The 21655-nt window shown below is 38.5% G+C and overlaps 1 protein-coding gene across 1 annotated transcript; it reads right to left on the reverse strand.

Moving 5' to 3' along the window:
• Positions 1-1844: 1844 nt before the first annotated feature.
• Positions 1845-20961, reverse strand: LOC121421995 (mucin-3A-like). Its single transcript, XM_041616798.1, has 16 exons — positions 16873-20961; positions 15807-15962; positions 14880-15206; positions 14250-14402; positions 13726-13887; positions 9710-9867; positions 8780-8882; positions 7694-7906; positions 6975-7109; positions 6392-6447; positions 5479-5524; positions 4930-5016; positions 4310-4423; positions 2929-3822; positions 2675-2810; positions 1845-2182 (listed from the first exon to the last, which is right to left on the reverse strand). The coding sequence occupies exons 1-16, from the start codon at positions 20959-20961 to the stop codon at positions 2154-2156; spliced, it is 6858 nt and encodes a 2285-aa protein (XP_041472732.1). The 3' UTR covers positions 1845-2153.
• Positions 20962-21655: the final 694 nt, after the last annotated feature.

Genomic DNA, 21655 nt, shown 5'->3' on the forward strand with positions numbered 1-21655 from the left:
GACTCAGTTTGGGCGCGGAGCCAAATGAAAACTATGGACTCTTGGGCATGCTTATTGAGAGTCCACTTAGCATCCGTAAATATTGAGTTACTTCCGTCGCTGATAAGAATGCCCTAGGGCGCACTTATATCGGCGAACTATCTTGCTAATACTACTGCATGTTGAGCAAAGTATATATTTTATCATTCCAGATGAAATATTGAGATCAAGAGAAAAGCATTTACGTCCGCTCCTACAAAGGGGATAAAATCAAAGGAAGGGGTTATTTTAAAGGAAAATATCTTGCACAATTTGTTTTGAAAATAATGAAAATATATTTTATAACGCGAATATTTATTTAAATAGTAAAGATGAATAAAAGAAATTATATGCAAAATGTTTTAGCATAAATAATCTGCAGTTATTATGATTATCTAGTTCATTGTAAATATCATTATTATTATGATTATAATTGTTTCGTGTCTATTGTAAATATTTACTTATATATGCCATATTGTCATACTGTATATACTTGCATATTCATTTATATCTTTGTAATGATTTCTTTTGCTGTTAAAATTGATTTGAGTTGAAATTAAATAAACCAAACTGAACTGAAAACTAACGCGAATATTTTAGAATGTCTTGCAAAATTTTAAGGATATTTTGCATGTGTCATACCTTACAATCGCCTTGTTCAGGACGTCCGTTCAGGAAGTTATACTCCGTTTAAATAAATCAAATCTACATTCAGATATCTCGGATAATATTATGTGAAGCCAATAAAGCTGAAATGTATGACAAGCGGAAATCTTGACAAAGTTAGAGAAGGCCCTCTATAGCTAAAATAAAAAATGTCATATCATGATGTAAAGAATATGGAATGTTACTATTTTCAAAGTGTCCAAGGTGGAATATTAATGACAATATACAGTTATAAAAGATAATCTGAAACATTGAAATAATATTTATAAAATGTAAGATGTTTATAAATATGATTAAGAAAGTAATATGTTGAATCATATTTGCACCGCATAAATTCATGTGCTCAAAAAGATTTCTGTTTTCTTCTTAAATACACAGAATCCTGCATGATTAGAAATGAACAGCAATTTTGCACCACATAATAATGTTACTATGATAAAGTTATACTCTGATATATATATCGTTAATCTTTGAAAATTAACTGGAAGATTTTTAGCGTCGATTAGCACACTGTCTTATCATTGAAATGTTACAAATTTAAATTGCACTTCATATATTTGTTCAACACAATATCATCGGAAGTAAAATAGATCATTTGGCAAAATTCTAGCTAAATAATTCAAATGGTAGCACCTAAGATATATTTCTTTGAAGCACAGTCGACTTTCTATCAGCACAACATTGTAATTTTCAATTATCATTCTGATTCAAAATCTGCACCGGGATACTATTATTCTTTAAAAGAACAAGTCGTGTAATATGAATCTATTGAATCATTCTATTTGTTCTAATTATTTTTTTACCGTAGTTTGAATCATTTTCGAGCCATAAGCTGTCATGACAATATTCTTTCGAATGTCAAACATACTAATTTCCATCATCAGCATGCAGTAGAAAATAGACTATTTTCGGACTATCAAGTTCACATGCACATTTTGACATAACTACGAGTTATTCATTTCACAAAATGTATTTTTTTCTCAAATAAAAAACGCCCATTTCGCATTGTCGTTTCGTGGCGGGGTTTGGGTTGGGGTGTAGTGTTATCCCCCAGCCCCCCCCCCTCAAAAAAATATTTAAAAAATCACTTTTTTTGCTTGTTTTTAAAACAAAAGTAAATGCACGGAAAGTTATCCCAAGGTTCCTTTTTCAAATATTTGTTTAATTTTGTAAAATATTCCCCCAGCTTTTGTTGGGTTTCAAGCATTGTATGCATTCTTATCTCTCCCTTCGAACCCCCCCCCCCCTCCTGCATAATGCAATGAGCCGGCAATAAAGCAACACTGAGTCATGTTTGGTTTCAATTAAGAAGGATAATAACTCTCTACGTATTTGTACAAACTAAAAAGAGCCTCTTCTACATTAGAACCACATTATTTCAGTCGTATCTTGTTGGTTTTCTTGTATTACATAATGCCCTGAATTCTCTGCTTGATTGTGCATCGATCAGCTGCTTACTGGGTTGCTGATTAGATTTTAACACTTCCCGAGTCTTTACCTACAAAGGAAGAAGAGGAAAATATATCATTAGTTTGGTGGAAAATTTTGACATTTTCAGAAAGAGTTTTCTTTTACTCGTTAACTTATCATTATTACTTATTCATGAAGAATTTCTATTATCTCGTTTCAATTCATTTAACTTCCTTTTCAATCCTTTCATATTTACAATGATATTTCAATTTACATGTAAACACAGTGTAACATTCAAATCAGCATTTCTATTGCTGCTGTTCGATGTAGGAACAAGATGGTCGTAATAAACTAGGGAATGAAGAGTTAAATAATTTCAATTGCTTTGAATGGTTTTAGATACTTCGATTGATAATGATGCGCGCGCGCGCAAACACACACTCGAAAAGAATGTATATGAACAAGGGTGTGCACCACACGCCGAATCCCAAACACGCGCTAACATACACGGGAACGCACATATACACGCACACAATCGGGCGATGGCTTCAATAATCCATGTTCAAGAATGATATTTCACCTGGCTTTTCTATATGGTGTTCCAAGACTACACTTCCCTCCTTCTGTGAAGGCTTTGGTTTAACCTTAATTAGGTTGTCTTTGTTGGGGGTTGAGGTCAGTGGATGGGATTTCTTCTCTACGGCCTTGTGGTCATCCTACCGGAAAGATGGAAGAATAAACAATCGGTTAAAATTTCGAACTTCGAAAGCTACTGTATCGAATAGTAAATAATATCATTGTTACAGAAATTTAAAAACAAAGTTTAGTTCTTACCGTCCAAGCTGATACTGAACTTGGGCCGTTGAGAGGTTTTGATGAGTTAACTGGAACGATCTTACGCTGTTTTCGACCATTAGATCCAACCTTCTCCTCCTTACTGCTACTCTTCTGTGGTTGGTCAATTCTGGAATTCGGCTGTCCAATCAGAGCTAGAGCATGATCTAACTCCCGCTGTTGCTTTGCTACAAGTCTTTGAAGTGACAGATTCTCTTCTTGAACACGGATAATGTCTTGCCCTCGATCGTCATTCTGATAATGATGGTCGTTTTCTATAGTTCTATCCATTTGTTGATTCCGGGGTGTTATCTGCATGGGCTGTAGGCTACTATTTAAAGAAGAGTTCAAGCTCCTGTGTGGGTCAACACCAAGAAAATCCCGCACAGGATACGGCGAGACACGCGCCCTCTGCGCCCGAACCGGAGAAACGCTAACCCCATACGCAGGTACGGTGCCATCAGATCGCATCTGCGACGGCAGAAACTCGTACTCTATGGGCGGTCTCCGGATCGAGTCATAGAGGTGCTCACCACTATCAAGTCCAAAGCTTGTCTCATAAAGAGGGATGCTCCGAGCTGACATGGACAGCCTTCCAGGAATCATGCCAGGTATGATGCTATCATCCAGTCTATTATAACCATAGTAATCATGACGTCGAAGATAACCCGAGTCTTCTAAGTCTTTACCAAACTCTCTGGCTCCTATACTGTCATTCCCGTTGCTTCCAGATGCCGTGTCCCCTTTTGCTTGATCTCCTGAATTACCTAGACTAGTGGAACTCAGAGCAAAGGCTTCATCTAAAATGCGGTTTAGTCTCTTTCTCTCCTCGGCCCATTTTCTCCGAAGTCTGACCTCCCTCTCCTTCTTCTCAACAGCCTCTTTAGCTTCCTCCTACGAAAAATAACAAGATAATATTTAACTTTCAATATTTAATTCAAGACTTCATTCAACACACTTCCGCATATGCTGAGGTCCATGATCATCATAACAAGCTTACAAGACAAGTGTACAGACATAATACTGGAATGAATAAAAAAATATAAAACAATCTTCATGGAAGTAAAATGCAAATGTAATACAAAAAGTAAAAAAAATGAATAGAAAATACAAAAATGATACTTATAATTCCTACTATTTACGTGTGACAAGACAAAATTACGAAGTAACGGGGGAAACATCAACTTCTGAACTGGGGATCCCTTGATAACTTTGAAAAAATATGTGATGAACAAGGGATAGTAATTTCAACAATACTTATTTCAGATTTAAAAAGGCACTTACACAATAAATTTCCATGGATTGCCAACGTTAAGTTCGACCGAGGTAAACTGATCCATCATGGCGTCGTGAAGGATAAATGTGCAATTATTATAATTACCTGAGACACTGATGCTGTGTTAGAGAAAGGTCCTCGGACGGCTTTAGGAGGACCTCTTTTCAGAAGCTCCACGATTTCCCGTTTGATATCTTCATGATTTGGCACCGGTGGAGCCTGTGAGTGAAAGAGAGAGAGAGAGAGAGAGAGAGTGAGAGATACTACTACTAAATTATAGAATAATTGTCTTTCTTCTGAAAAGCAGAGCACAGCAGAGCACGAACAATGTTGAAGCATGCCTACATGTAACTCCAACCAATTTTCTGGCGAATATGGCATTATTGACTAGAACAATAATGTAAATGTCGATTTCTGCAGTTACCATCATCATCATCAACAACAACATCATTATCACCATCCTGATCACCACCGCTATCATCATCATCGTCATCATCATTATCACCGTTATCATCACCATTCATATCTTGCTATTTTATTCATGTACATGTCTGTATGTGACTTTTGCATAAAACGATTGTAAATATCATATGAACAAATAAATTCCCTCTTATGAGGATTGAAAAGAGAGAAAAAAAATCGTTATCACCATCATCATCACCACCACCATCATCATCATCATCATTATTATCATCAAGTCCATAAAAAGCGCATACATGACTTACCTCAGACTCCAGAGGGCGTGTTCTGATCAGTCTCACTGCAGACTCGTCGATGTCTCCTGCTGATTCAGGAATTTCACTTTTCCTCTTCTACAGAGAGAGAGAGAGGGAGAAAGAGAGAGAGAGAATGGGGTAGGGATGTGACAAAGAGAGGGGCAGGCAGACAGGGGTAAACATAAGGCGGGGGGGGGGTAAACATGTTAACAAGGAGAGTGGTAGAAGAACACAGAGGCAGAAACATTGATCGCTGGTTTCATATCTACCGAAGATAAGGCTTTAGTGCATTGAATGGTTACATGGCATTTGCTCCGCCGGCAATTCGGTGATTATAATTTGATAATTGTCTAATGTAATGTTATAATCATGATATCAATTTTTGCATGTACTTCAAATGTGATTACATGTTACTGTGTCAATTGTATCATAATTGTAAATATGAAATTGAAAGTGAAAAACAAAACAATTGGATTAAAATCCTTTGCTCCATGAGGTATCTTTTAGAAAATGTTACTTCCCTGAAAGATAAAGTGAAGACAGAACTGCAAAACTTACCACAACCTTAGGTTTCCAACGATCCGTCCTTGTATATTGCAGCTGTCTGGATTGCCCAACCCCCCAAAAGAGAGAGAAAATATATAGATATCGTGTGAAAATTGTTGAAAACTGAAATATTTTGAGATTTAGACAATATATCGGAATTTATACAGTTCTAAAAATCAATTTCAATCGACTCATCATCTTGGTACACATTAACAACTAATACATCGGGACAAAAGACAAAATGAATTGATAATAATAATAGGCATTTACATTATATAGCGCGTATGTATGTATTTGAGTTTTGTCAGACGTGTATCAATCAGATATGATTATTTACGTCTGGGACCGACATTTAACGTCACCATCCGAAAGAGGTGACCAGGGCTCGAACCTCGAACTTCTGCATCAATCTGTAACTTCCCCACAGCTTGGATTACAGGCGCACGCCACAACGCCCAGTTAGAAATATTCTATTCCGAGGCGCGTTGTTATTATTATTATTTACCCCGGCTTTAGCTCGTGCTGCCTTTCAGCGCTCACGCATTCAAGAATTAATCCTGCCAGGTACCCATTCACCTCACCTGGGTCGAGAGCAGCACAATGTGCATAAATTTCTTGCTAAAGGAAATTACGCCATGGCTGGGAGTTGATTGTACGACTGACTTATGAAATTGTTCCAGTTGATGATAGAGCGTATTCAATGGATCCTACTGACTACGATTGATTGCAAACTTCGTGTAACTAGGCTATGATGGTCTTCTTATGAAGATTAAGATTTTTTTGTAAAGATTGTTCTTCATTCGCCTGATGAAGCTAACGGTGGTTGGTGAAACTTCGCGACTACAGGGAATTCAACTTTAATATTTCACACATTCCCAGCAAAAGATTTCTAAGTGATTAATATTGTTTTTAAGTTTTCCATCACCTTGCAGTTGGATTCTTAATTCCTTGTTCATCCATTCCATCAAGAACTGCATCAAACTAGAAATAAGAACATAATAAGAACGAAAATGTGACAACAAAATTATAGTTGGATACTCGACATTGTGAAATGACCTCACTAATACTTTGGCTACTCAATAACCAGACCAAATTCTACACAAAAGGATATTCGTAAGACCGTAATTAAAAAAAAATTCCTTTATTTTGATTATTAATGATTATTTTTTTATTATTTTTTATGGGGGGGGGTAGGCAAATGCTATGAAAACATTTTTGCCATATTTGAGAATTATACATTAACCAAACTGTGATTCATGAGCACCATCACCACTGTATTATCATCATCATCATCATAACTACCCTCTCCATCATCACCATCATGATCATAATCATCATCAGCAGCAGCAGCAACAGCGGCAGCATCGTCACTACCACCATCTTTATCATCATCACCATCATCATCATCATGACCATCATCTTCATCATCGCCACCACCACCACCACCACCATCATATCATGGTCAGATTTCGAAAGAAAAACAATATGAAAATCGAATGGGCACTTGCCTCTTTTTGCATTTGCTCTGCCGTCAGTTGGTCTTGGATTTTCTTTTCCTTCTTCTTTCTTTGTTTCTTCTTCTCTCTTGCGATGTCCTTTTTCAGCTCCTCCGGATCTTTGTCAATATGTGTTGTATACCAGGACTGGATTTGATTTAAAAGCAATATTGATTTTCTAATGAATAACTTGAAAAATAAAAGTATTAAAGAAGTACCATCATAAACATGATAAACACTGGCGTTCTTGTCTTACAAGTCAAGTGCAACATTGGGAAACAGGGAATAGGATATGGGTTAATCAAGATAGAGATGGAGAGATTGAAACAGAACAACAGATGAGAGTGGGTTTATTAACGTAACCCTGCAAATTAACTGTGAAGATATTTAAGTAGAGTTTTTGAAAAAAAAATCGAGGGAAGTAAGAAAGAAAGATTACATTAATACACTGACAGGCTGAAAAGATGGGTAGATAAATGGGAAAACTGAAAGAATACAACACGATGAAAAAGAAATAACGACGGTGATGATGATGAATAAGAAGTAGTAGAAGAAGAAGAAAAAAATGAAGAACAAGACCAGGAATATCAAGAAGAAGATTAGGAAGAATAGGAAGAAGAAGAAAAAGAGAAAGATGATGATGATGAAGAACAAGGACAAGAAGACGAATAGGAAGAAGAAGAGGAAGAAGGAGAATAAAATAAAAATGAAAACATCACAATACATCATACCTTCGGCATCCCCGCCCTTCTCATCATCCGAAGCTGCTCGTTACTAAGTTCACTCTCTGTCTCCGAGTAGGCTACCAGTGATCGGTGTTTGAGTGGCGGGAGTCTCTCGGCTTCAGGGTAAACCATGTTGTTCTGTACTCTCGAGGCACCTGGCGGTTTCTTGGTCTTTGGCTTGGTCGCATGGACGTCGACATGACTGAACAGCTGGTCATCCTGTAGTTGATTAAAGGTGAATTAAGTTTCATCATCATCATCATCATTATCATCATCATCATCATCACCACCACCATCATTAGCCATGTTAACCCAACTGGAATGCGAAGGCCTCTTCAAGTTTGTGTCAAAGGCGGCTGTCTTGTACTGTTGCAATCCGATTTGTGCCAATGAACTTTGTGCGCTCTTCGCCCCATCTCATGGAAATGGAGTGACGAATTGAGTTTATTTCAATTTATTTACAAAACTTTCGCATGAAAGTAATATCCTTATTTTCATGTAGCGTTCATTACATAGTAAATCTATAGTTATGAAGTAAATCGAGCACTGGCGGGTCAAAATAATTAAACTGTAAATGAAGATGCTAGAACGTTTAATTTGGACATGTTAGATATATCATTAGGGCAGGCTTCACTTGGGTTAGTTGGAACTCAGTTCGATTTTATTAAATACAAATTTTATTTTACTCAGGTACAGTAAATATTAATTCGAATGTTCACATCAAATATACAATGTAAATATAGTCCGTGCATAGTAAAACTCTGTTTAAAATTGTATATAACGTTATTCACTCTATGAACCAGTACAGTAGTTGTTTAACAACCATTTATTGAGAATTAGATATAAAATCAAAGTTTGTTGTTTTTAATTTTGTTTGATCAACCACTGTAAGATTCATATAGTAAACAGTACTGCAAAGATAAATTCAAATGGCGTTTTTCTGTGTAAATTAATACAAGGATGAGGATCAGCTGATGGGGAGACCTAAATGAACGAGTTCGCATAGGGCAAAATTAAGAATACTGAGCGAATGTCAGTAGAATGTTATGTTTCCTGCTTTGGGGTGGGAGGGGGGACATTTTGCCATCTTACCTCATCACTCAAATAGCCTCTTTTAGCATACTCCCTCGTTGATTCCTTTGCTCGTTTGCTTTTCTTTTTCCTTTTATATTTTTGAGTCCCATCTTCTGTAAGTCTGAAGTAATTAAGAATAAAAGTAATGGGATAACGTCACTGTCATATTCTTTCAGATCCGATAAGGATATGGGGACTTAAATTTGACGTAGGACAGGGAATTAAGGAAATGAAATATAATATTAAAATGAAAATGTTAGATGGGGGCGAAATAGGAGAGACGTTAAAAGAAAGAAAGAGAAAAAGATTAGGAGAGGAGAGAGGAAATAGAATATTATGTTAACAGTGAAATGTGAGACTGAGATGACATAGGGGAAGGACGATAAAAGAAAGAGTAATGAGAGAGACAGGGAAAGAGAGAGCGGAAGTGTGAGAAGGAATGGATAGGGAGAGACAGAGAGGAAGAGAGAAGAAAGGAAACTGGATAGGGATGGGGAGAAGGAGAAAGGGGAAATTTAAGTTAGCTAATAAGCTACAGAGAAAAAATACCACTAACGAATTTAAAGAAAATACAGTATAGAACTCCCATGGCCTTGATAAGCCACAATTAAAATATACCTGGTAGGTGTTTCATAAAGCTGTTCGTAAAGTTACGAACGACTTTACGTACGACTGGAACATGTTCTAAGGTCATAAATCGATTACATGGGGATATCGCATAGCACAAGAAAGGATCAACAGTCATGCGTAAAGTCATTCGTATTTTTCGAACAGCTTTATGAAACACCCACTAGGACCCAGAAATTAGCGATTAATCGCTAATTTGAAAGAACAATTCTGATTGACTACTAGTTCTAACCAAAATGCTCCTGCAAGGATGATCTTGCTAGGGCATTTCATTCATCGATTACGGCGTCCGAGGTCATGAAAAACTGAGGAATCAATTACCTTTCCTTGCCCGCCTCTCGAGATGCGCTTCCGTTAACTTGGCCTCTCTTGGAAGTTTTCTCCTCAAGAACTGTCTCCATGACAACGAGTTTTGGCTTTGTTTCCTTCTCGAGTCGAAGGAATCCAAGCTCAACTGATGTGGAACGGTCCACTTTATCCTGAGGGGTGTAATTTACACACGAAATGTCTTAATTAAAATTTCAAGGAAATTATACTGATTCGTAAATATCAAGTCATGCTTGGCTGTATTAAATACAGAAAAATAAATTAAATTTCAAGGAACCGCTACTGACTTGGAACGATCGACTTTATTATAATGAATGTAATATATACTGATAAAGAGTTCAAGGAATCTGTACTGACATGGAAGGTTCCATTTTATCCTAAGGGGTAAACCATATACCGAAGCATGCACGGCATATCAACTATGTTTTAATCACGTGGAACGAGCAAATTTCATCCTGAGGGGGCAATAGACACAGAAAAATGTTTTTTCAATGAATCTATGGGCGATCTAATTCATCCTAAGGGGTTTTATAATGAATTAAGAGACATATATGAAATATATCGGAATATTTGATAACATGGAACGATCTACTTTACCTTAAGACTGTAACAGATTTCTTAAAAATGTAATCCTAAGTAATCTCTACTGACATGGAACGATCCACTTTATACTAAGGGGTGTAATAAAAGAAAACACATAAATGAAGTATCGTGGAATTTTTTGTTAATGACCTGGAACAATGAACTTTATACTAAGCGGTGTAATGAATACAGATAATGAATGGAATTTCAAGAATTCTCTCCTAAACTGGAACAATCCATTTTAGGACGGGGATGTAATAGACACCAGAAATACGAAACACGAATGAACTCGGAATCTGTACTGACAAATATTCTATGTCGATCCGGGGGGGGGGGGCAGGGGGCGATCGCCCCACCAATAAAAATATTGGGGGGGGCAAACATCGTTTGCCCCCAATAATTCCACTGATGTGTAAAAATAAAATAAGATTGTAATGTTACACAGAAATCAGCAAGCGAGATTGAGATACCAACTCGTTCTTTATTTAAAATTGTGCTCAAAATGTCCGCTTTTTAGATTGGAATATCAAAATTTTCAGCACGCGCTTCGCGCTCGCATCATTTATGTAGCAAAAACCCATACTTTCCATGATTAGTAGGTGATTAATAGGTGAATAGAATGTCCCGTTTTCAGTTCTAAACCTCAACAGAACTCCCGCTTTTGATTTGCAATAATTTTTTGTTGGATATATATCTTGTTCGTTATCAAAACGTCCATTAAACTGTCTTTTTTCAGATCGAAATATCAAAATCTCTTGTTCTTTTAGATACCCGTCTTAATCATTGGTACCAAAAATGCTTCGAATATCAAGCTTTCAGGCCAGAATATAAAGAAATTTCAGCTCGCTCTCGGCACTCGCATTATCTTTGTAGTGAGATATACGTGTATCTATCCTCCTCATGAGTTACTACAAACAGTCCTAAACAAGTACCTTTTTCCTGTTTTCATGTCAGTATACTAAAAAATGTCAGCTCCCGCTTCGCGCTCGCATTAATTTGTTGGTGAGATATGTGTCTCTGTCTCATGAGTCACATATATATATATATATATATATATATGCATATATATATATGTGTGTAAGTTTGTTTGTTTTGCCTTTAGAAAGTTGATTCAGGATTTTGCCCCCCCCCCCATCTGAAAAATGGATCGACGCCCCTGCTTAGGATAAATGGAAACGAAAACATGAAAAAATATATATGTCGACTTCGCAAAGAAAGGAGTTTCTTTTATTAAAAGGAACAATGGGAGGGAAAAAAAATCACGTGTACAATTTCAGGATGGATCTACCAAGGTTTCCATAACCATTTTAATGAAAATTCAGCTGATGACCTTTTGGAATGTGACAAGTCGTTTTAGGGGGCATATGGGACACACTAACATGACTGCAATTTGGTAGATTTGCACTTCTAGTCATAATGATAAAAGAAAGCCAGCACTTTCTGCCCAGATGGTTAAATTCACAGTAGGCACTAGGGATGTGTAATATGCCAAAGTCATGTTAACAAAACGAACTATAAATGCCTTATAGAAACTAACGTGTTTGTCTATAATTGGTTTCGCCAGTGTGACCGAGCATGTGCCTCATGTCAAGGGCCCCTTACAAAGCGGTGTCATTGATCCGATCAACCTTAACTATGGAAATCCACCATCGTCATAGCTTTCTTACATGGAACTTGCACAATGTCCTTCCTTAAAGAAAAGAAGCGCGCAGAACTATCAAGAAAGCGATGAATGTGTGAGTATACATCACCTCTAGTAAACATTTTGTCCAAACATTCATTATAGACGTTGCCGTAGCTGGCTTTCCGTAGTTGTGATTGATCGGTTCAATGTCAACTCTTTGTATGACGGTGCCCAGGTATTGGTACATGATGGAAAGGTGAAATTATTCAGGGAGATTCGCAAACATTCTTCGTTCTGTAAATCGATTTTGGCTGCACTGCCATTAACAAGAGCAATCTATATTTCTTATAGTACACCTCGTATGTGCGTTTCAAAATCTAGAGTGATTTTCCGATCCCTTAAGGTTCCTGGTGATTTTGTATTCATAAAATGATGAATCGTAGATCCATCCAATTTCAGCACATCCAATTAACCGAAGGACCCTAGCGGGATTCATTTATTTATTCTGTATAGACGAGCAACATCAGATATGCAGCATGGTGCCAGTGGGCGCAAACATGGGAGTCTTTATTTACAACGTAGGTCCCACAATAATTCCACTTTCACTTTTGCTTCTTTAATTTCATAGCAAAAGTCTTTCTTTTGTTTATTAGGCAAAAGTTATTTCTTTCAGTCTCAACGTTTTGACCCCCCAAGTGGATATTTCAAATTGTCCCCTGTCCCTGAATGCATCAGACTCAAAACTTGAACCTTCTTGGCGTGAAATATCTTAACACAAGGTTTTCAATTAAGAGGTTGCACCCATATTCACCAGCTTATATCCCATATCTCTAAAAATGAAATCAAATCACGTATCGCAAGTTGGCATGTCAGAAACGTCTCATGGAGAATGAGGAACACAAAGTTTATATACCTGGAAAAAATAATCATAGAGCAAAAACAATTTTACATAACCTTGGAGAAGTATAGCCCAAATAGCCTGAAATTCGACCGTATTTTCATTTCGCTTCTAGATGATCCATCGTTATGGGTTGAAAAAAAAATCTTGAAGGAAGGTTGATGAAACATATGCCGCTGAGTGATGACATACGTTATGATTTAGCGTAATATTTTGTTCACATCTGGAAGGGGAAGTGATCCCCTTAATGCCTACCCCCAAAAAGTTCGCCAGCGAATAATTTAAGGTAAATTGCCACAAATAATATAGACAGTATTCAGAACTGTGTTGTCACATAGCACATGGTTTATCCTTTGTGCTTAAGTTTTTAGGGAACCGAAAGTATTAGAATTTACAGTGTATGTATCTTCCCATGGTCCTTAGCTTTACTCTGTTCATTGCTCGTGATCTAAATAAAATGGTGCAGTATTTCCCAGACATTTCAGCTGAAAGACTGAACCCGAACTGTAGGAGATCTGATCCCCGTCTTACAAAGCGCTACGATTGATCCAATCAATCGTAACTCTATGGAAATCCCTCAGTGTCATATTTTTTTACAGGAAATGTGCTCAATGTCCTTTGTAAACAAAGTAAACAAAGAGAAGCACACTGAATTTTCAAGACAACGGTGAATGCATGAATATGCATCATAGCTAGAAAATATTTTGAACTTGCATAGCAGATGTTGACATTGTTGGCCGTCCATAGACGCAATCGATCGGATCAATCGCAACTCTTTATAGACGGGGCCTAGAGTCACAGTCGGCTCTCCACAGTTAATTAAGCAGGAGTTCGGAAAACGGGCCTTGACGTTTACCAAAATATGAGTCGCGAATCATATTAAAAGCAAAGGATCGTAATATTTACCAATGACTTAATTGCTGTTTTCTTAGACCAGCAGTAGAAGTAGATGATGAGGAAGATGACTATAAGAAGAAAGAGAGCTGCAAGGGCTATCAGGAGATACCACCACCAATCAAGACCAGTGGGCGTGGCAGTCAAGAAGAGGGTCACCCCTGGAGATACCACCTACATTAATAACATAAAAACAGATTATTGTTTTGAGTATAAACATATTGGTTAAAAGGAACAGACCTGAAATTCTGTGTGCAAGTTCGAACATCTGAGGTGTTTAAGGCCAAGGCCTTGGTCTGACTGACTGAAGCTAAGACCAAGAACAAATACAATCCTGTCAAATCTTTACTTCCGTCTAGCTCTGCTTTTCCTGTTATTCCCAGATTTCTTTGATTCTTTGAGCCCTAGCAGAGTGGACTTGTTAAAAATATGACATATATGTTATACGATATAAATCTATATGGTTATAATTATTATGTGTCTTTAAATAATCCCAATGCATGTCAATGTTCTTTGTCATTGTAAATATCGGCTACCTGATATCCTAGAACGCCCTCTAGCTCCTGAAGACTGAACTGCTGGTATGGAATCAAGGCTGTAGCCCCAGGAACCACACTTCCTTGATCAACGACATAGAACACCACATCAACGTCCTCTCCTTCAGCTTGTGACCGATCGACTGATTCCAGCTATCGTTTGAAAAATATTCAGAAAGACATGGGGATTATCATCATCGTACAAGTTATTTCAGTGGTGAGGTATATTAAAAGATGCAGGTCTTAGTTCCGTTTTCAAACGACCAACTTTGCGATAAAGGTAACAGTCAATATCACACAGCAGTCGCGAGTGTTATGAAATTGTAGACAAATGACTAATATACACTTCCGTCGTCTAACGTACCAAACGAATTAGAAGAGAATAAACTTTCACTTTGTTGTTAAAAAGGTCTTTTTTTAGTTATAGCCTACAGTATGATCCTGATAACTTTATTCCAAAATTAATGACTAAAGCCTTGATTACGCAACGGTCATCGCATAATTTACGAAAGGATGAGTTATTTTTCTAAAAGTACATCTTGGGCTCTTTCGTTGGGAAGAAAAAGGTGACCTATTGAATCCCCTTTCAAGAGCTGCCCCCCACGCTGAAATATATATCAAGCAACTTACAGCCACTTCCGTCAAGGAGCTTGGGTCTGCGGCTCTCCTTTCCCGAACCAGATTGTCCCCTTGAAAGACCATATCGCCGGGATACTCCATCTTAACATCCCGTCTTGTCCTTGCTGAGTTGGTCTCTAATATAGCACTGCCATTGACGTAGAGGAACTCCAGGTCGTTCCGCAGTTGCTTCTGAAATGTTGCATTGGTTTCGTCAAAGGCAGTATCGATGATCAGGGCTACCTTTAGCCAGTCGGCCTGGTTGGCGGGTGGTATGGTGTAGGGGTAGTCTGGGGTAGTAGTTGGGGCCGGTACTACTGGGTGTGGCATGCTTCTTACCTACACAGAAAGACAATCCAGGCGGAATCAGAATCATCTTGGGAGATATTACAAGACGTGTTGATTCTTAGTGCATGGGACAACTGGAATAAAAAATTCCAGAATCAGCACTGGTAAAATATTGCCTGTTTGCTTTGCAGGAAACAAAAAATATGTTATTCACAGAATTCGTCCATTTGCTCGATGGCTCTTCGGATTAAAAAATGGAAAGAATGTAAGAGGTGGCCTGGATGATTCAATGCCACCCACTGAATATTATCTTAAAAATTAAGCATTGTTCCAGTTTTAAGCATCAATAAAACCGTGTTTAGAAGGAAATTTGCTGACCTTGTTTCAAGGCAAAGTGATATCCCAGAATCTACGCAATATTGATAAAGTCCAAGGTTTTGTATCGTCTCAAACAATAATTAATAAAAAAAATATATCCCAAATTGTAGGAAGGTCATTGGCCGTACCGTGTATCAATTGTATGTATAATAAGGTACAGCTAGGATACATAATGCCACGTAAGCGCAGTAATGTAGAGTATACGGATGAAGTCGCTGCGCTATAAAAATGGACCTGCTATTATAATCCCATAATAGTTCAAAGTAAACTCACAGCGTAACCTAACTGGGCACTCATCTCCGCTTCAGTCAGACTGCCGTACGTGGTTGCTGCCTCAGAAGCTAAAACCATTGTATCATTTTCCGTTACGTAAAAGGTCAAAGTAACGGTCTCCGGGTCAACATCATCAGGACGTGACAACGTCAATATCTGACATAGAAGAAAAAACATGTTCAGAAATTTGAATATTTCTAATATGAAATACCAAGATACATGAAATACCAAGATACATATGGTAAAATACTTAAAACTAATGATTTTCAATATGTTAGGAATGCCCAAACTTGATTATATCAAGAATTCGTATTTACCAACATGAAAATAACGTAATTGATGCATGAAAGGGGTGTATGTACATAAGTTAGGATCCAACGTTGCTTTGGAAGAAGCAAATATACAAGAATTTCTCTGAATCGAACTTTCAATGGTTATCATATAGCATCGTTATAGACAATAAACTGAAAGAATTCAATTTTAAGGTTATATATAATTTATTGCCTGTAAGAAAGAATTTCTTTAAATGGAATGTTATAACAGATGGGAGATGCCCACATTGTTATGTGGACGAAGATGATGTACATGCTTTTGTTGAGTGTAAACTAAATAAGAGATTCTTTTCTTATTTGACAACAATAGCGAAGTTGGAATACAATGTTGACCTTCAAGTAACAGAATTGCATTTACTTAAAGCCCACAAAGAAACCGGACTAGATTCATTTCTTACAATTGCTTTTTGGTGTATCTACAAATGTATACTCATAAGAAACAAAACAGGAAAAGATTGTCGAGAATTTAATTTGGAATATTTGTTTGAAAGAGAATTATGTAAACATGTGATGTGACTTTGAATGTTCAATTATGTATATAATAAATGCCCATGTGGGTTTAAAAAAAATATTCCATAGCATCGTTATAACCTATTTTGTTCAAAAGCAGATCTTTTAAAATGGGGAGTGTGTACCAACAAATAGTTATTTCCTTTGTCTTTGAGACATTATAATCTATTTCTAGGCTCTATACCAGATAATGAACATGCTCCCTACAAACAAACACAACTCACCGGCACTTCTACTTCATCCGAAAGATCAGTCTGCCTTTTCCTCCGAATATTACTTGTTCTTGTGACGTCTAGCCCTACACTTGTTTTGCCAATCTGCTTTGAGACGAACATCCATTCTATTTCAGCAGAAGAATCGCCTTTTGACGGCTGGAATACGGGCTGCACCTTGGCTCTGAGCATCCCTTGGAAGGCTAGAAGCTGCCTTCTATTACGTTCTCCATAGGTTTGTTGTTTTCTGGTGAATATCCATTCCTCGTCTGAAGGGATTTCCAAATGCGAGTCTACTTCCAGGTTACTTCTACGTCGCCTTTCAAGAATATTGCTTCCAGCTTCTATGTACAGGATTTCAAGGTTGTTGGAGAGATTATCAGAAAAGTCTTCAGCCATGATGTCCTCGGAGGTAGAAACCTTGATTTCCATCACAAGTTGAAACTCAGATGGTACCTCGATTGGAGATTCAGTTGTCGTGGCAGCAGGAAGAGTTGTAGGTGGGATACTTGATGTGACCAACTGAGATCGTGTCGACATGATCACTGAAGCGGTTGCTTGATATTCCGCACTAGTTGACAGGAGTGATTCACTTGGTGTAAAAAATGTAGATGGATATTTTTCTGACTGTGATAGACTGGGGATTGTAGATGGGAAAGAAGTCAAAGGTGGCGTTTCTGGCAACGTTGATGACTCTAACACTCTACTTGATTCGCTCAGGATAGGATCAGTTGAACTTGGGACTAGGATTGTTGACGTAGGAGCAACCGATGACATCATCGAGTACCCACGACTGACTGTATCTGTCATTACTTCACTTGTTACAGCTGACGTCTCTATCTCCGCATAACTACTCGACGGTAAAGATGTCATCTCTGTCGAAAAAAGTATTTGTGTTGAAGGTGTGATTGCGTCAGGTGTGCTGGGTATCACATAATCAGTTGTTTCTAAAGGAGTCACTGCCGTAAATGGTGGTGTGGAAAAAGAGCTGTAGTCCAGCGTGAGGATGGAGTTAAGAGGATTGCTCTCGCTACTTGAGATTGTAGGACTATCTGTAGCCATTGGACTTGATATCGTTTGGTACAATTCACTTGTTGGTGTGATAATGGACAAGGTTTCTAGGAAACTAGAACTGTCAGTTGAAGCTTCAGCAGTTGTTCTAATTGACGTAGCACCTACAGGTGTTAAAGGACTTGGTAAGATACCAATAGATGATGTACTAATATCGAATGTACTAAAGAGTGGTGGCATGAAATCTGTTGTTGCGGACGAAACGGTTTCATAGATGTTTGATGTTGACATTCCGGGCATTAGACTGGAAGAAGGTGGGATGATTGGAGTCATTTGGGCACTGGATGAATATTCCAGTACAGTCGTTGGCGGTATGAGCAATGTTTCACTGACTAACGTATCCTGGAACGTTGTATACAGGGAGGTGTCCATGCTTGTTATCTGAAGAGACTCCGATGATGTCAGTTCTGAAGAAGCAACGGGGTCTACAACTTTGGTTGTTATTGTTTCAAATGATGTACTAGGTGAAGTGTGAACGACGGAATCACTGCTTATTATAAGGAGGGTGGAGTAGTCTGTACTTGTTTTTGTCCCTGGTAATGTATCAGTAGCATTTACAGAAACAATGTTGGATGTGACTAGTGTTTCTGTGAGATAATCAGATGACACAAAAGCAGACGACACACGAGTCACAGATATTTCAGAGAAGTCCGTACGGAATGAAGACAGCCCATCAAAGCTACTCATTGAAAACAGGGTTTCTATATCTACCGTGGTGGTTATTAGAATGGATGATGTATCAAGGTAAGGTGTCTGCAAGGACGAAGGCACCATTGGTGTAAATGTCGGCATACTCGGCATAAGGCTTGATGGGAATGACATGGTTGATGGCGGAGGGTGAAACTCCACCGTAGAGGGCGACATTGATGACTCCTCAATGATTGTATCGGTTATTAGAAAAGAACTCGAATCCATAACGGTGCTATATGCCAAGGATGGTAGAATCGATTCCAAAGAAGTGGTTTCAATCTCCTTACTGGTCATCATTGACTCAGAAAATGAATCCGCAATTGTCTCTGTAACCATAAAGGTGCTAAAATCCCCAAGGGTACTGTCACGGAACGAAGGTGTGACTGGTACCAACGAAGGGGTCCTACTGTCACCACTCACTACCGACGTCGAGAATGCAATTGAGGGTGGATAAGATACGGAATCGGTGAGAAGAATGGTGCTCAATTCTACAAGAGAGCTGTATGGGAACGACGGTGTGGTAGGTACCGGAGGAGTGGTCCTAATCTCAGTACTGAACACCATCGTGGAGTCAAGAACGGAGGATGCATCCTTGACTGTATCAGTAACGAGGATGGTGCTCATATCTGTAACACTGAAGTACATGAAAGATGACGGAATTTGTTCCAAAGACGTTGCCAGACTGTCACTAATGAACATCAGGGTCGTGTCGCCCATGGTGGGAGCATCACTTGCTGAACCAGTAGGTCGACTGGTACTCAAATCTACTCCAGAGCTGTATAAGAACGATGGTGAAATTGGTAGCAAAGAAGCGGTTCCAACCTCACTGCTAAACAACATCGTCGAGTCCGGAAATGAATCAGTCACTATGATAGTGCTAAATTCTTCAACCGTACTGTACAGGAACGATGGTGTACTTGGTTCCAAAGAAGGTGTCTCCATACTACTAATTGACATCACCGTAGAATCGGCCATGGACGGTATACCAGTCAATGAATCGCTGACAAGAACTGTACTAAAATCCACATATGTGCTGTATAGGAGCGAAGATGTAATCGTTTCCAAAGAAGTTACTCTGTCCTCACTGCTAAATATCAGTGTCGAATCGGCAAAGGATGATACACCAGTAGTTATATCAGTTTCTAAAATAGTGGTCGAATCCACAATGGTACTAAAGAAAAATGACGCGGTGTCTAGATCTGGAGATGATGTTCCACTCTCAATATCCGTAGTTGTCAGATATACACTTGAAGTAATGGGTATTACTGGGGACTCCTCAAGTGATGTGTATATTATTGATGAGATATAGCTAACGCTGGTATCTATTGGAAGAATAGTTGTTTCCATGACTGCTGATGACAATGAAGTTTGATCTTGACTTGTAAGCTGCAGGGTTGATTGTGTCTGAAAACTAGGTTGACTTGTTCTAGAGAATATAGTACTGGGTGGTTGTACTTCGGCTTCTGTACTAACTGTCAGACTATCGTATACATCTGTAGTTATATATTCAAACACTTCTGTCGTGATTGTTTCATAGATGTCAGTCCAATATACATCAGTGAATATTGAATCCACTTCACTAATGTCTGGAATTAAGGTTGATCTAGAAAACTCTGGGTAAGGAAAGGAGTATGATGTCTCAATGGATGGTGCCAAGCTGGTGAAAATGTCTAAAGTCTGCGATTCGAATACACTGGTAAATGGAGGCTCTGAAACAATAGATCGATCTAATAATGTGCTAAACGGGGTTAATTCCGATGATGGGGAAGTGTAGGTGTATGAAGGCTCCAGGTTTGAAGATACGATTTCAGAACTAGGGAATGATATATCCGATGTTTCCACCATATAGGTTGTTTCAACTTGAGTTTCAAGGGACTCCATTTGACTGGAGGTAAAACTACGAAACCCGCTGTCAAACGAGTAAGATGGTGATAGACCAATGGTTGTTTCTGGCCGTGAAATCTCGCTGGAGATTGGAAAATCTGTGAAGAACCTTGTACTTTGACTGATTATGGAGGAGACGTCAAAGCTTGGCAAAAGTTGAGTTGTGTCAGGAGTGGGATAAATCAAGACTTCCGTTGTTATTTCCACTGTCTCGTAGATGAACGACTCGTCTGTAGAATAATCGGATGGCAGCATAGTTGTGGGGGCTATCCTCGATGAACCACAGTTGATCGTAGAACAGAAATTTGGAGGCAGTGAAGGCGGAGGATTCGTACAGGTGCAGGATATACCAGAAGAAGCGAAAGAGAAACATATCTTCGAATGAGCTGGTGACGCACAGCTTGGTGAAATAGACGAGGGTGGGACAATTGTGGAGTAAACTAATTCAGTCGACATAAGAATAGTTTCATCAGTCGAAGATCGTAGAATGTGATCCTCAGAAGGAAATATTGACAGGATGCTGGAGGGCGAGGAGGATGAAAGTGAATCAAAAGGTTTAGAACTTCTCACTAAGTCATCTGAAACGCTGACATAGCTTGTGATTAAATCTAAGACAGTACTATACCCGATGGTGTTAGTTGGATGGGGGGTAACCAGACTGTCCCAAAACGTTGATCGGAAGTTTGATGATGGTTCTGGCGTTAATGTTTTGAATGATAGAGTACTTTCTACTGTCAGTGTCTCATATTGAGACAATGTCTCGAATATGGTTTGTATACTTCCATCAAAGAATGACGTGGAAAAGCTGAAATCCGTTGATCCTTTGGTAAAAGGTAACGTATCCGATGCCAGTACAATCTCACTTGATATCTCTGTCGCAAAAACTTCAGAAGTGAGCCATGAAGTCATCAAGTCTGACTGCAATCCTCCTGAAGACATTACTTGGGAAACGCTTCTTTTCACTCTGTTACCAGTTGATTCTAATGGCGTTGGTATGATGTCATCAAAGATTGTTGATCTCTCAGATCCAAGCAATTCCGATGAGGGCGCCATTGAAGGTGTCAGTTCCGAATATACTGTGGAAAATATTTCAGTAGTGACGTCATCCGTCCGTGGGAACGCAGTCGAAAATGTGCCATGTGAAACAGAG

This window comes from Lytechinus variegatus, chromosome 9, assembly GCF_018143015.1.
Source record: "Lytechinus variegatus isolate NC3 chromosome 9, Lvar_3.0, whole genome shotgun sequence".
NCBI classification, from domain to species: Eukaryota; Metazoa; Echinodermata; class Echinoidea; order Temnopleuroida; family Toxopneustidae; genus Lytechinus; species Lytechinus variegatus.